The sequence below is a fragment of the Sciurus vulgaris genome (genome assembly GCF_902686455.1).
Source record: "Sciurus vulgaris genome assembly, chromosome: 3".
Lineage (NCBI taxonomy): Eukaryota > Metazoa > Chordata > Mammalia > Rodentia > Sciuridae > Sciurus > Sciurus vulgaris.
In genome coordinates, this window is record NC_136463.1 from 158,108,521 (window position 1) to 158,122,623 (window position 14,103).

General features: G+C 38.6%; 1 protein-coding gene across 3 annotated transcripts in view; it reads left to right on the forward strand.

Moving 5' to 3' along the window:
• Positions 1 to 14,103, forward strand: part of PARD3B (par-3 family cell polarity regulator beta) — a 1,072,202-nt gene that overhangs the window by 959,256 nt on the left and 98,843 nt on the right. For all 3 annotated transcript variants that reach the window (XM_079130568.1, XM_079130566.1, XM_079130567.1), the window contains exon 21: positions 12,119 to 12,254. In XM_079130568.1, coding sequence (XP_078986694.1) covers positions 12,119 to 12,254 — 136 coding nt within the window. The remainder of the gene's footprint in view (positions 1 to 12,118; positions 12,255 to 14,103) is intronic.

Here is a 14,103-nt window from a genome sequence, read left to right on the forward strand (position 1 = left end):
AAGTCCTTTGGGTATAAACTGAGGAATGGGATAACTGGGTGAAATAATGGATCCATTCCAAGTTTTCTGAGGAATCTCCATTCTGTTTTCCAGAGTGGCTGCACCAATTTGCAACTAAACCAGCAATGTACAAGTGGACCTTTTTCCCCACATCCAAGCCAACGCCTATTATTGCTTGTGTTCTTGATAACAGCCATTCTAATTCTAATTTTCTTATCAAGAAGACAGCTACAAATTGCCCTGTTGCAGATACTCAGACTTACCATTACCTTGCTGAGTAGGGTGATGGCTATTTATTAATTAAGATTCTATGACTACTTTCCCTTAGAGCACCAGGGAAAATAAAGTCTTCATCCAACCCTTAATGGGTTGGTTTCATTTCTTCATTTTGTTTTGTTTTCCTTTAACTTTTTGCCCTCCTATTCAGCAGTCAGTGCCCTGTTCCTAATGGGAAATTTATCACTATTAATGACACATCACTCATCACCACCAGTTGATGTTCCCAGTGAAACGAGAGCTCTGGTTGGAGAAAACGTTCAGTTTTCAAACTGAAAGTCTCATTTCTGATTGTCTTGATCTGTAGTGGTCCTCAGGCACAACAAGTGGGGAAATGACTTGGCCAACCATTTAGTCTGAACTGTGTGCACACTCAAGAAATCATTGAATATAGATGCAAGAAAAATCCATAGAGGTCAACTAGTTCATGCCACAGGCTATTTCTTCCAGTTTTACCTTGACATCAAGTCTAACTCCAGTGATGATTCCCTCCTATTTGAAAGAGCATCATTCCCTTCAGAAAGACTGGTATTCGGAGCTGATGGAGGTCTGCCAGCTCCATTGCCTGGTTTCTCTGCCATGCCTAACATTGCACCCTTTCCTGTGGCCTGCCCTGCAAGTGTGATGTCCTTCCACCTGATGCCCGCTTACTCGTTCATCCTTGTCTCCTTCTCTCCACGAGGCCTCTCCTCTCCCCCGCAGAGTCAGTCACGCTTTCTCTAGAGCTGCTGCGAGACTTCATTACCCTCCTTGATACTCCCTCATAATTTCCATGCTGCACTGTCATTATTTATATCACCATCTCCCCCACTGGACTGTGGAGTCCCCCAGGTCAGGTCTGGGCCTTAATCACCTTTATACCCCCAGGGACAGGGACATAGCAAAATTTGAAAATAAGTAAAGTTTAAATAATATATACATCAAGAACCACTCAGAAAGTAATCAGAGAACTTTTCTAAAAGCAAATGATGATTTAAGTTTGACACCCATGTGCTATTTTTTATTCATACCGAAAAAAAGTTGGCTTTTTTCTAGCAGGGATTTGTTAGAATCTGAATATCTTTTAAAAACAACTAAAACAATCCATAGGCAATGATAATATAAACTATTCTCTTTCCCATAGATCCCTGAGGTCAGCAGGTCAGCAGAGGTTACAGGGTTACCAGGGCTCTCTGTACACTCCAGCAAATCTTCAGAAGAGCTGTGGGACATCATTGGACCTGATGTCCTTTGGGACCTAAGTAGATGTTAATTTTTTTGCAGCTCTTTGAATTTGAAAAACTATTTGGATTGGGTGGGTGCTATAACTCTAATTGAAATTTCAGAAGAGCTCAGTATTCATGCATATGAGTGTGAAAGGGATCTAGGTAATATTGAAATATGTTATTAATAAATTCTTGGACCTATTGGACCTAATTACTATTATGTTAATCATATCAGAATAATGCAAATAGAAGTGTATGCTTATTAGCATGATTTAACACCACATGTGATCTTTAAGATCTGCTCCAGCCATGTACCTGTATGACCCAGGCATCACTTCTACATGTTCAAACAATTTATTATATCTCCCTTTAATAGGTACAAAGATAAGGACTAGTTTACAGGCCATAGGTAGTTAGGACTCTTTGTCTCCTGACACCTAGGGTGGTCCTGAGTCTCCGTCTAACTTTTTTCAATTGAAAAACATTTTTTTTAAGAAAACATTTTTTCCTTGTCACTTTTATTATTATCCTAACCTCCTCCATTGAGTGAGGGGAAGGGAGAAGGCCTGGTTGCCTTGTTGAATGAGTAAGAAATTGGTTTTTATCTTCTTCCATTTTGCTACCACAGCATATACTCTCCTGACTTTAGAGGATCAGGTAAAATCCTCTAAATAAAAAAAAAAAAAAAAAAAAAAAAATCCATGAACTAAATCCCTTAGAAACTACTTATTTTGCCTTACAATTGTGTATTTGGGGCTTCTTTCCTTGCTGTCCATGAGGAAAGATCTAGGTGTCCAGCTGTTGAGGATCCCTGATTTTTGATGGCATTCCACGGCCCCTTGAAAGAAGAGAGAACTTCTGTGCTGTTTCCTCTGAGGAAGAAACGATTTCACGGAGGCCTAAGAAATTCCCAAGGTTTCATGGCTTGAAGCCCACAAAGGATTATTTTTCCCAGAATTGACCCTGAAAGTTTAATCCACATCTAAATGTCAGATTTGTACTTTTAAAACTCAGTCTGCATTTGATTCAAACCTAAAAGTTAATAATTTTATCTTTGGCGGTCTTGCAGATATTGGTGAGGATTTTTTTTTGAGAAGGGGCACAGTGTTCGTGTGTGTTATCATTAACTTGGCCACGTTCCATATTAACAGCAAGTTTAGTTCTCCTGAAACTATTTTTTGTTCAGCTCAAGAATTGGAATGTGAGTTAGAATAATACAAGCTTTGTAGGCTTCTTCCCCTTTCCTTTTCATCAGTATTTTGCACATTTTAGTTTGGACCATAAAATTCTCTGAAAAAACTTCTAATATGCCAAGTATTTAAGTCTTCAGGTTACTAGCTAAAGACATTATGTGAGACAAAAATTATTCACAGTCAAAAATCAGCCTTGAGAAACACTAGAGAATGTTCTGTTGGCCGCTACCTATCATCGCTCACTAAATCCACACAGTGCTAGGTATTTTTGGTTGGTTTGTTTGTTTTGGGTACCAGGGATTGAACCCAGGGGCACTTAACCACTGAAACATATCCCCATCCCTTTTTTAAAAAAGTCATTCATTTATTTATTTATTTATTTATGTATTTATTTATTTTTACAGACTGCATTTTGATTCATTGTACACAAATGGGGTACATCATTTCGTTTCTATGGTTGTGCACAATGTAGATTCATACCATTCATGTAATCATACACGTACATAGGGTAATAATTTCTGTCTTGTTCCACGATTTTTCAAACCCCCTCCCTCTCATTTCCTTCTCCATAATCTAAAGCTCCTCTATTCTTCTCTCACTCCCCACCGCCCCCATCCCCATTATATTTCATCATCCACTTATCAGGGAAAACATTCAGCCTTTGATTTTTTGGGGATTGACTTATTTCATTTAGCATGATATTCTCCAATTCCATCCATTTACCTGCAGATACCATAATTTTATTCTTCTTTATGGCTGAATAGTATTCCATTGTATATATATATATATATATATAGCAGCTGAATTCATAATAGCTACATTGTGGAACCAACCTAGATCCCCATCCCTTTTCATTTTTTCTTTTGAGACAGGGCCTTGCTAAGTTGCTGAGGCTGGCTTTGAACTTGGGATCCTCCTACCTCAGCCTCTAGAGCCAAACTGCTGGGATCATAGGTGTGCACCACCACTCCCAGCCCAATGCTGGTTTCTTTGGGGTTTTTTTGTTTGTTTGTTTCTTTGTTTTCCTTTTGACTACTTCATCATATGGCTCTTTCCTTGATTGAGCACCACCTTAGGCATTTGGCTTCTGAGGGGCCACATTGGACAAGTAATGAAGGTCTTTAAACACTGGAATCTGTCCAGCAAAACATAAAACTTATAGGTATTTAGGAAGGGACACCAACGGAGGGAAACCAAGTCACCTGCTGTCCAGGGGGCGTATATGTTCATTGAATGGAGTGGATGATAGAGAAATACTAACACTGTTTAAATTGCCCAAGCCCCTGTTTTTGCTAAGCTCTAATAAAATAAATACATCAGTTAAATTAGGCTCTGTTCAATGTCACTGTACTTCAGCCGTGTCAGAACAGCTGGTTCTAACCCTCCACATACATGGATCACAATACAAGGCGTGGTTTATTCATCACCTGTAGCAGAAGGTATGGTAGATGAACAGTTCCATGTTGATTCAAATCATTTTTCTTTGCATCTCTGTATGCTTGTTTGGCAAAGGTGTAGAGAAAAAATGGAGGAATAATTTTGCTGCCATCCAGTGTGAACTTTTCAACTAAAATTTAAAATATCTATTTCTTAAGAAACAAAAATTACCATGTGAATCACTGGACTCTCACAGACTTTATATTCTTCATAAAATTGGCAAATGGCCTTGAGACAATATGTATCACATGCTTATATGGAACTTGGGAGTGTCCAGTGTTTGTGTGAATTACTTAAAATTCAAAAACGTTGCACTGTGTATGTTGGAGTAAATACATCTTACTATTACAAAAATATGAATAAGTCAAGCAAGTATTTTATGACTAGTGGCAAGCTGGCTTCTAAAATTTGAACACAGCCAAGAGTCCATTGTACAACATCAGAATAATACAATTATTTGTTACAGACTTAGGTGAGTTGAAATAGTGAAGTAAGTTGTGTTCTTGAATTGTGACTGACACTGACAGGTCACTCCTAAAGAATTTCTACCTTTGCTAGAAGTGAAGATAGAGAGGCAGAATGTTCTGATTAAAGAGCAGCCTCACGTTGTCTCAAGTGATAAAGAGCAAAGAGAGAGCAATGCCTTTTATCAGAAGAGATGACATTGATCTGGTGACGAAGCTCAGTCACAGCAATCAATCACATGGGGAAAGTTGCCCTTCATGAATCAATGAGATAACTTGGAATGTAAATGGTAGCTGTGGTTCACGGCGTGAGTGGAGATGCTTACTGTTATGCGATCACAAGTGCCAAGGGAAGGGCCTTTACTTCTTTATTCTGCACCACGATGGCTTGATTCATGGGGGTGAAGGTCCAGTCCAGGGTGAAGATTTCCAAGACAAATCTTCAAGCTATAGGAGTCAGAGGGTCAGTTCACCAAAGTAGGGATGGAAATACCAAGACAGGGATCTCAAAGGAAGCAGATGCTGAAAGCAGGAAACACGTTGAGAAAGACAAAAGGTCAGACTCAGGTTGCCATGGCAAAGTCAGGAGCCCAGGTAAGCCAAGTCACGTTGTCAGATTGTTGCATCTGGGTCAAAATGTCACAGGCAGCATCGGCATGCCTGGGGGAAGGACCACTGTGCAGGATTTCGGCCAGAGTCAATGTCTCAATGTGCTTTGTGACTTTTTTCTTCCTGTATGACCCTAACATGCATGTCAACCTCTCCAAACCAGTTTTTCAACTTCCCCGCAGGATCCTGACATGAGGAGTAAGCTTGTTGAACCCTTGAAAATGTATACAAATACATACTTTTCAAAGCTATGTATTAGCATAGAGTGTATTTTTTCTCAGATTCTGCCACCAATTTGTTATATAACTTTAAATACTCTTTTAAGATGCCAAAGCACTATTTCTTCACTTACTACCAGAAGGTTTAATGTCAGAGAGAGTTGATTAAAGTAGTCCTGGAAATTCTAGATGTGAAAGATTGCTTTGTCTGTGAGTAATATTCATCCTTTATCTAAAATCATTGTTTTTAATAGAGGGATTTATAGGCATTTGTAGTAAGCAATGGGTACCTAATCTAGAGTAACTGTTTTAATAAAAAAGATAACAAATCAGGTAGAAATTAAATGCACGTATAAGAATAGGCATATTCTTGTTATTTGGGGGACCTTTTGGCAAAAATAATGGAAAATGAAGGATCCTATGATAAATAACAATGGTGAATTTGGGAAGAAACAGAAAAAAGAAACCCCAAATGTCCGTGGATAGTCAGCTAGGGGTCCCAAAATTGGACTCTGCAGCAAAAAAAAAAAAAAAAAAAAAAAAAAAAAAAAAAAAAATCTTGTTAATGCACCTTTGGGAAAAAAAAATAGGTATTCTTTGTAAGACAGAGAAATTACACAATTACACTTTTTACTGAAAGTTTACACCAGATAATTTTCAGAACTGCGTAGACTAAAATGTCAGTGGAAGAATTGTGTAGAATTAAACCCCCTTTAAAGCAATTATTTATTATTCCATCTTTTTAGTATATATGGACACACTATTTAAATGTATTTTCATTAGTGAATGTTCAATCTATAGAGTACTAGTGTAAATGCTGGTGGGACTAGTTTTATGAATCTTAAGTGTTTACAAATTATAATTCTGAGTAATCTAAATAATTCTAATCTCTCAGAATTTTTATTTGGTAGAAATCTTCATCACTGACAAAAATCAAGTGACATCCCCATGACTGTCTTCAGCTAAATATTTTTTTCTAGAAATACTTGGGGATTTAAGGTAGAATTAGCAAAATAAGAGTCATATAGCCAGTTAGATTCGATCATGTTATTGAGAATGTGAATGCCACAGAATGCTCAGATGTTTTGAGAGCTCTGTTCCTACTCCGAGGGCAAAAAATGCCCTTTTCACAGGTAGAATTGTGGTACTGTCAAATTTTAAGTTTAAAGCTATGATGATTTTTAGTTTCTTAAGTGTAAAAAGACAGAGACAAACAACCCTTCCCCTGGGAGATGGGGAAGACAGGAAAAAAATACACGTACAGAGTGAAAAGCTGTTTCTCTTCTTTTCACATCTTTAAGCCCTTTTTGAGAAAACCTTTGAAAGCCTACCCCATTGTAGGTATAGATAAACTATTTAATTAAACAATTTAAAGGAATATCGAAATAACATTTTACAGTAGCTTCATAAGAAATTAAAAGATCTATCAAACCCTGTAAAGTACTTCCTAGCGTTCTGCTTATTGTTGCCACTACAGAGTTTTATTCAGTGACTTCATACGGACTATCACATCCACATAAGAATATTCCTGTGAAAGCGCCCTCTGACTAAGTCTGCTTCTCAAGCACTTCATCAAATCTGGACATCAGTGTTATTGTTGGGATCTATAATGGACCCCAAAGAGCTCATATGTTTAGATGAATGCTTAGAGGTGGAATGATTAGAGTATGAGAACTATAAACTCATGGGTGGATTAATACATTTAATGAATTGATAATCTGAATGGACTCCTGGGTGGTAACCATAGGCAGGTGGAGCACAGCTAAGGAAGTAGGTCACTGGGAGTGTGGCCTTGAACACACGCCCAGTGACCTTATCCCTGGCTTATCCCTGGCTCCTTGCTCTTTCTGCTCCCCAGCTGCCTTGATCTGAGCAGCTTTCCTACACCACACCCTTCTGCCAAGTTATTATTCTTCTCCTCAGGCCTAGAGCAATGGAGTTAGGTAACCATGGGCTGAACCTCTGAAACCATCAGCCCAAAATTAACTGTTCTTCCTCTAAGTTGTTCTTATCAGATATAAGACAAAAAAAAAAAAATTCAGCATGTTGAAAGTATATGACTGGCATTGATCAACTTCATATGGATAGAGCTATAATAGGGACATTTTTGTAAAAATGGCCACGCTTTATTTCGACCAGTGAGCAAATAATACAGAAAGTCTAATTTTATAACTAGCAACACAGAAAGAGTTATTAATACTTTGACATATTTTATGTGGTCCCAAGAATATTTGTATTATATCATAGTCTGATGTCACTTCTGAAGCCATCAGGCAAAAGAACATCAGGCATCAGATATAAGAACAACTTATTTTGGTGACAGGGATGAAAAACTCACTGAAACATCAGGCTAGTACTTAAAATGAGGAGTGTTCTCACCAAAGGCAAACATCTTCCCTTCAGAATGAGTTACATACCATGAGTCTATCTGAAAACAGAAACAGCTGTTTGGAATCAACTATATACAATTTAATCATCAGAAGAGTCTATGTATTTATGAACATGCCCACTTTCACATGCACACAGAGGAATCAGAGATAATTCATAAGTCCAGAGTGATCAGGGATTGGTGGTAGTGAATGGCTCCCTCTCCTCACTCAGTTGTGAGTGAACTTTCCCAGCAGTAGCCCTGACTGTTTTTCTCTTTGTCCTTCATGTGAGATCTTTATCATATGTTGATTCTCTTTTGCACCCCAGTTTTATACCAGTTTCCCACATAAGCTCGTTAGAGATATAATATTAATTGCCCAGAAATGTCAGTCTGCAAATGCTCCAATATCATTATTTAATGAATAAAGGCTTCATTGTTTGTATTTCTATTACTTTAGCTACTTCAATTTCTATTTTTATTGCAAAGATCTGTGCAAATAAAAGAATATCAAAAGGTATGGCTATAAATGTGCTCTGCTAAATTCCCTCTGCCTTGAAATGCCTCAAACTGATGCTGCAAGATGCCTGCTGCATTTTAATGCCTTTTGCACAAGGCAACATGATAGAGTAGAAACAGTGCTGGCTTGAATCCTGGTCCACTATTCACCAATCATGTTACTTCTCTGAGTCTCAGTGTACTTGTCTGAAAAATGTTGACAACAATGTCATCCTCACAACTTTGACGGGGAGTAAATGAGATGATGGAGAGCACAAATATTACCCCTAGAAAATCATGGAAGCTCCATAGGTGTTAGTTTATTTTTTCCAGCCTACAGCAGCAACCAGAGGAGACTATGGTGTGCACAAATGTGCACTCACTGGAAGATGTACTGCAATTGAGGACATTATGAACTAGAAAGAATAAAGTTAGATTCCAAGGAAGCAGATAATGCATTAATGTGAAGTTCACATGTGGTGGCTAGTCAGTCATACCTGGCTATGAAGAAAGTGACATGGTTTCTAAAATCCATTACGACTTTAACCTCCGACTTGGCAGTGTCATAGAAAGGCCTGTTTAACTTTACATTTGCCTCTAAAGGTATAGGCTATGTAATTCACAAGAAATCACTCCAGTATAAATCTGTTTTGTTATACTGCTTAAATTAACTAGACAAAAAAAAAAAAAAAATCAGCATGTTGAAAGTATATGACTGGCATTGATCAACTTCATATGGCTAGAGCTATAATAGGGACATTTTTGTAAAAATGGCCACGCTTTATTTCGACCAGTGAACAAATAATACAGAAAGCCTAATTTCATAACTAGCAACACAGAGAGAGTTATTGATACTTCGACATATTTTATGTGGTCCCAAGAGTATTTGCATTATATCATAGTCTGATGTCACTTCTGAAGCCATTAGGCAAAAGATTCCCTAGAATCTATACAGCTTAGTTCCATAAAACCAGGAAAGTAGAACAGATGAAACAGACATAGAGAAAAAAGCCCAGCTCCTCAGATATGCATGCTGGTTCAGTGTGTTGCTAGAGGACCCTGTCTCTAAGATAAAAATAAGATGGAGGAAGAGGAGCAGCTTGGAAAGTAATAAGCTATCCTGGAAAGAAGAGTCTTTAAAGTCAGGCCAACCTTGTTAATCATCTATTAGCCATGAGCCTCATATCTAAAACCTATCATTCAATATTCTGTAGAAACTTTGAGAAATTATAGCACCTATTATACAGGCACTGAAAACAAATTCAACTCAAGTGCCAGCTCCTATAGTTTGTAGTGGTTCTCTGAAGTTCTGGGTTAAGAAGAATTCTGAGACTATGTCTAGGATTATTGGGAAAGAATCTATAATTGATCGGTGATATCTCTTTCTGGGCAGAAAAAACGAGTAAGTAAAAGTTTGTATCAATATATTTGCTGCGTAAGTGTTCTATAAATTGTAACTATTATGATTACTGCTATTATTACAAAGTATTTCTATATGCTGCATCAAATGGCTAAATTTCCACATATTCAACCAAAAATGGAATCAATTAATGGCTTTGGCTCTAAGTAATGGCATATGTAATTTTTATGCATTCAGTAGTTGACTTATGTGTTTTATCTGTTGAAAAGAACTGAAAAGTGAAATCAGAATTCTGAATTTTAGTTTATAAAATGTCTCCTTGGGAAAATGATGCTATAGTTACTAAAGGTAGAATGTGTTTGAAAGGAAAAAAGAAGAGGTGATCTTCAGGTGTAGTCCCACATTCTCATAAAAGATTTGTACAGCATTCCATATGGTCTTTAAAACAGTCACACTTAGGAAGAATCTGCAGCATGCTTTGCACTAAGAAACTCCAAGATGTTATCCTGTCTTTTCATTGCAGCCAGATTTATTTTCTGGGTAAATAGTCATGTTCCTGTCAACCATGGGGGGACTTTTCAAATCCTGAATATCTGATTTTATATTCTTCCCCCATTTCCTTACATGAGAATAGCAGTCTGATCATACCCATATTTTTAAATTAATGTCTTTATAGGCCTACATAAGAATAGTTTACAGTCCTAATATTATTTCCCCCCACACTACCACAAATGGAGGAAAATGTGGTGTTTGGTGTTTTCTTTTTAAATACTGCCTTATCAGTTTCTCTCTTTTTTTCTCTATTACTGATGACTTCATTCTACTTGAATTCAGTGCTTCAGTTGCTTTGGGGTAAACTAATAGATTATGTATGCAATGTTTGCACCACGTTGATTGAACTCATCTGGTGAGTTTGAATGCTGCTTGTGAGTTCCTGTAACTGGCAGGAGCCTGTGCATGGGACCCAGCCATCACAGTCATCTCATATTACTCAGGAGCAAGGGACGCTGTTTAGAATAGATGGCACTACCTTTCCCACCTGCCTGTGCTTCAGAGAAGCTAAGCAGGCCTTCTCGAGTCTATTGTTATCTCTTTCAAGTGATCAAAGAAAACTTTTCTTTAAGAAAGGTGTAAAGAAAGAGAATTAGAACTATTTTGAGAATTTAGACTACATATTGAAGAAAATTAAAAGGGTGTGATTCCTAAGGATTTGTCTTAATCAAAGCATTAGCTGCTGAGTATCTGTGGAACACAGAGAAGCTCAGAGCCGGCACCCACCTCTGTGGGGAGGCTGTGAGTCCCGGGAGTATGGTTATGCCTCCCTCAACTTATCATCTAGCTCCCAAGAATGCTTTCCCTCCAAAACCTCCCTCCAGTTTCCCTTTTTTAAATTTACGTGCACAATTTTAAAATACTTCAACAAAATAGATGATCGCTCTCTACTGCTTTTAGAGATCGTATTGTTATCAGATATCTCATTTAAATTTAAAACTCAACTGTAATATTCGGGGAACTTTCTGGCAGGCAAAGCTCCTCACACTGGGAACCGTCTGATCCTCTTTCCCTGGCCCCTCCCATGTGCCCTGTAAACTGGAACAGTCATCCTCACCTGCCTGTGAAACAGGCGTGTTTTTGCAAATCAGTGAAAGTACCCAAATTTGCCAGTCATACTTTCATCATTTGTTAGTATAAATTCTAAATATCTCTAAGTCACCAGTACCATTACTCACTTTTATTCTAAATTGCTTTCTAAATGAAAGAAGAAAGGAGCTTATATCATCTGCTGTGTGTATGGGAGGATGTGGGGGCAGGGTGGGTAGGTGAGTCACTGGACAGCTGTGAGTCCTGGGAGGAAATGGTGGCTGAGGTAAAGAGGAGAACCTTGGACGAGTGCCAAGATGGCACATCCAGCTGTCCCCCAACCCCATTACCCTTTCTTTTCCTTTTTGGCATGGTTTCACTTTTTCTTTACCTGTGCCCTGACTGTATTCATCTATTGATATGTATCCCTCCATCAACCACCCGACTCCCCAGATTTCCATGTCTCTTCGAAACAAACAGTGGCACATGCCACCCCCACAGATATCCAGCCTTCAAGTCAAACAACCAGAACTTCATCCCAAGTAGACAATACTTATTTGAGAAAACAAGATTGCCATGTTGAAATTTACCCAAATTCTATGAGTATGATTCTAAGACGAAAATGATGGAGTGTTTTTAATTCCTCTGAAAAGTCAAGACTTTTTCTTACCTTCTCATTTGAAAGGCATTTATTAACCCCAAGTCAGATACTTGACCCTTGGAGCTAAAGGTATGCATGTAAAGGCCATTTTTTGTTCATTTTATTACTGATCTCACCATTCTCCTAGCATATTCGAATCACATTACCCAAGCTTGCCAATTTGGATATCAGTCCCTTTGATAGGAAGAACAATGAGCAACTTTCGAGGATGATGTGACTGTGCAACTGTGTGTGTCCATGTGCTACAGTGGCCGTCCCTTGGGTGGAAGCACTGACCGTATCCAGAAGCTGCGGAAGGAGTATTATCAGGCTCGGAGGGAAGGCTTCCCTTTATATGAAGACGAAGATGGAAGAGCAAGGCCATCTGATTATGACCTTCACTGGGTAAGCCCATGCCTGACTCCAAGCATGAATTCCTCTTTATCAAAACAGTTTAGAGCCTAACATGGTCAAGAATGCTCAGTGCATACATAGCAGGTTACATTCAGCTTTCTTGAACTTTATAGCATGAACATGACCCATAATAGCCATCTTCTCCCACAGAAGTTATTTACATAAATCAAACCTCACTAATACAAGTCTTCATTCTAGTTGCTCTCACACTTACTTCCTATTGTATACTCACTGGTTTGGAGTGGGCACTTTAAAGAGGACAGGGAATCTCTGTCACCATCCAGTGAGCCTTAATCTTTACCTTCCATTTTCTCAGACCTCAGACATCCAGGCCAGCATTAATAGACTTTGCTACAGAAAGCATCTCTTTTTCAGAAATGTATGGTTATTAGACATACATTTCAGAAGCATTATTATCAGAGATATCAATTGTTTGTAGATTGGATCTGAGCCATTCACATTCCACTGATCTTACCTGTATACTAGGATTGCTATGTTTTGAGATAAGGGCAGTTTTTGTATTAGAGGATTCATTTTGCCAAATCCTTCAACATTCAGGGAACAGAAAAGAATATTGCGACCACTGAAGAGACACTCTCCAGGTTTTCTCAAGGTAGCACAATTCATTTTCTTGTCTTTTTCAAGAAGGTAAGTCTATACCTACAAAATACACTTAACTCTTGAGCATCCACAAAACTGCCCAGAGGAGGGTCCTTAGAGTTGGATTACATGTACCTGTCAGATACTCAGAACGGTACCTGACACAGATCCAGTGCTCAATAAATGTCAGGTCTCGTTCCTAACATTATTGGAACCAAGCTGAACATGGCCATAGTAATGTCCTTGCTGTGATTCATTCTCACACTCCCTCTTCGATGCTTACGGCCTTCTACTACAGTTTTTAGTGCCTTTTTGAGAAACAAGTAAGGAACTTTCTCATCCCTGGTGCCCACTAAAGACACTAGCTTCTTTGAAAAGCAAATCTATTAAACGAAAGTTTCCTCTCCTGAGTTGCATACTGATATTTGTGCTCCTAAGATCAGGGTAGGGAGAGAAGAGTCCAATGACAGAGATGACTCCTCCTGGTTTTCACGTCTGTGTTGTGGCACGTCAGGCATGACTTGTGGTTTGAATGGCAGTTTCAGGATCCACCACTGTTGTGCAGAGCACCTGAGACTCCTCAGTCCAGGAAATTCCTCCTTGTGCATGGAGCTTAAAAACGCTCACCAGAAGTACCTAATGAGGACCCCTAATCCCAAGTAAAGAAGTACTAGCCTCTTTGGAGATAAGCATTCTCAGACTATAGATCAGAACAAACAATGATTTAATGATTTTAATCCAGATGTTAGAATTGGACAGAATGACATTCATAGGGATGGGACAGCTTGTCTCTTAGACTCTCAGTAGCATAAGAGAAAGAGTTCCACAGAATAACAGATTAGATGATAATCACTGTATTTCAAACTTGATGGACATGGGTTTACTGCCTTTGACAAGAGATGTGAGCAACTCAGTAGGTGAGGCTCTGCTCCCTCAGCAAAGCAAACAAGCAATAAAGGAAAGTTATTTCCACTCTGACCAAAACAGAGCATCTGTCCAATGCATTGGGGAGTGCTCCATCACAGAACCACAGTAAACCCCTCCGAGCAAAATAAGACAAGTAACTTTAGATTACGCAGTCCTGGGGGTTCTGAACTTATTTTATATGATTTCTTTAATTTGAGCTGAAGGGATGAAGACGCTTAACCTTCACGAGTCTGAGGGGGTTTCCTCTGGCCCTCACTAGGCAAGCGGAACCACTTTCCCTCGGGGGTTCCCCTTTTTAGTGATTCTATTTTTA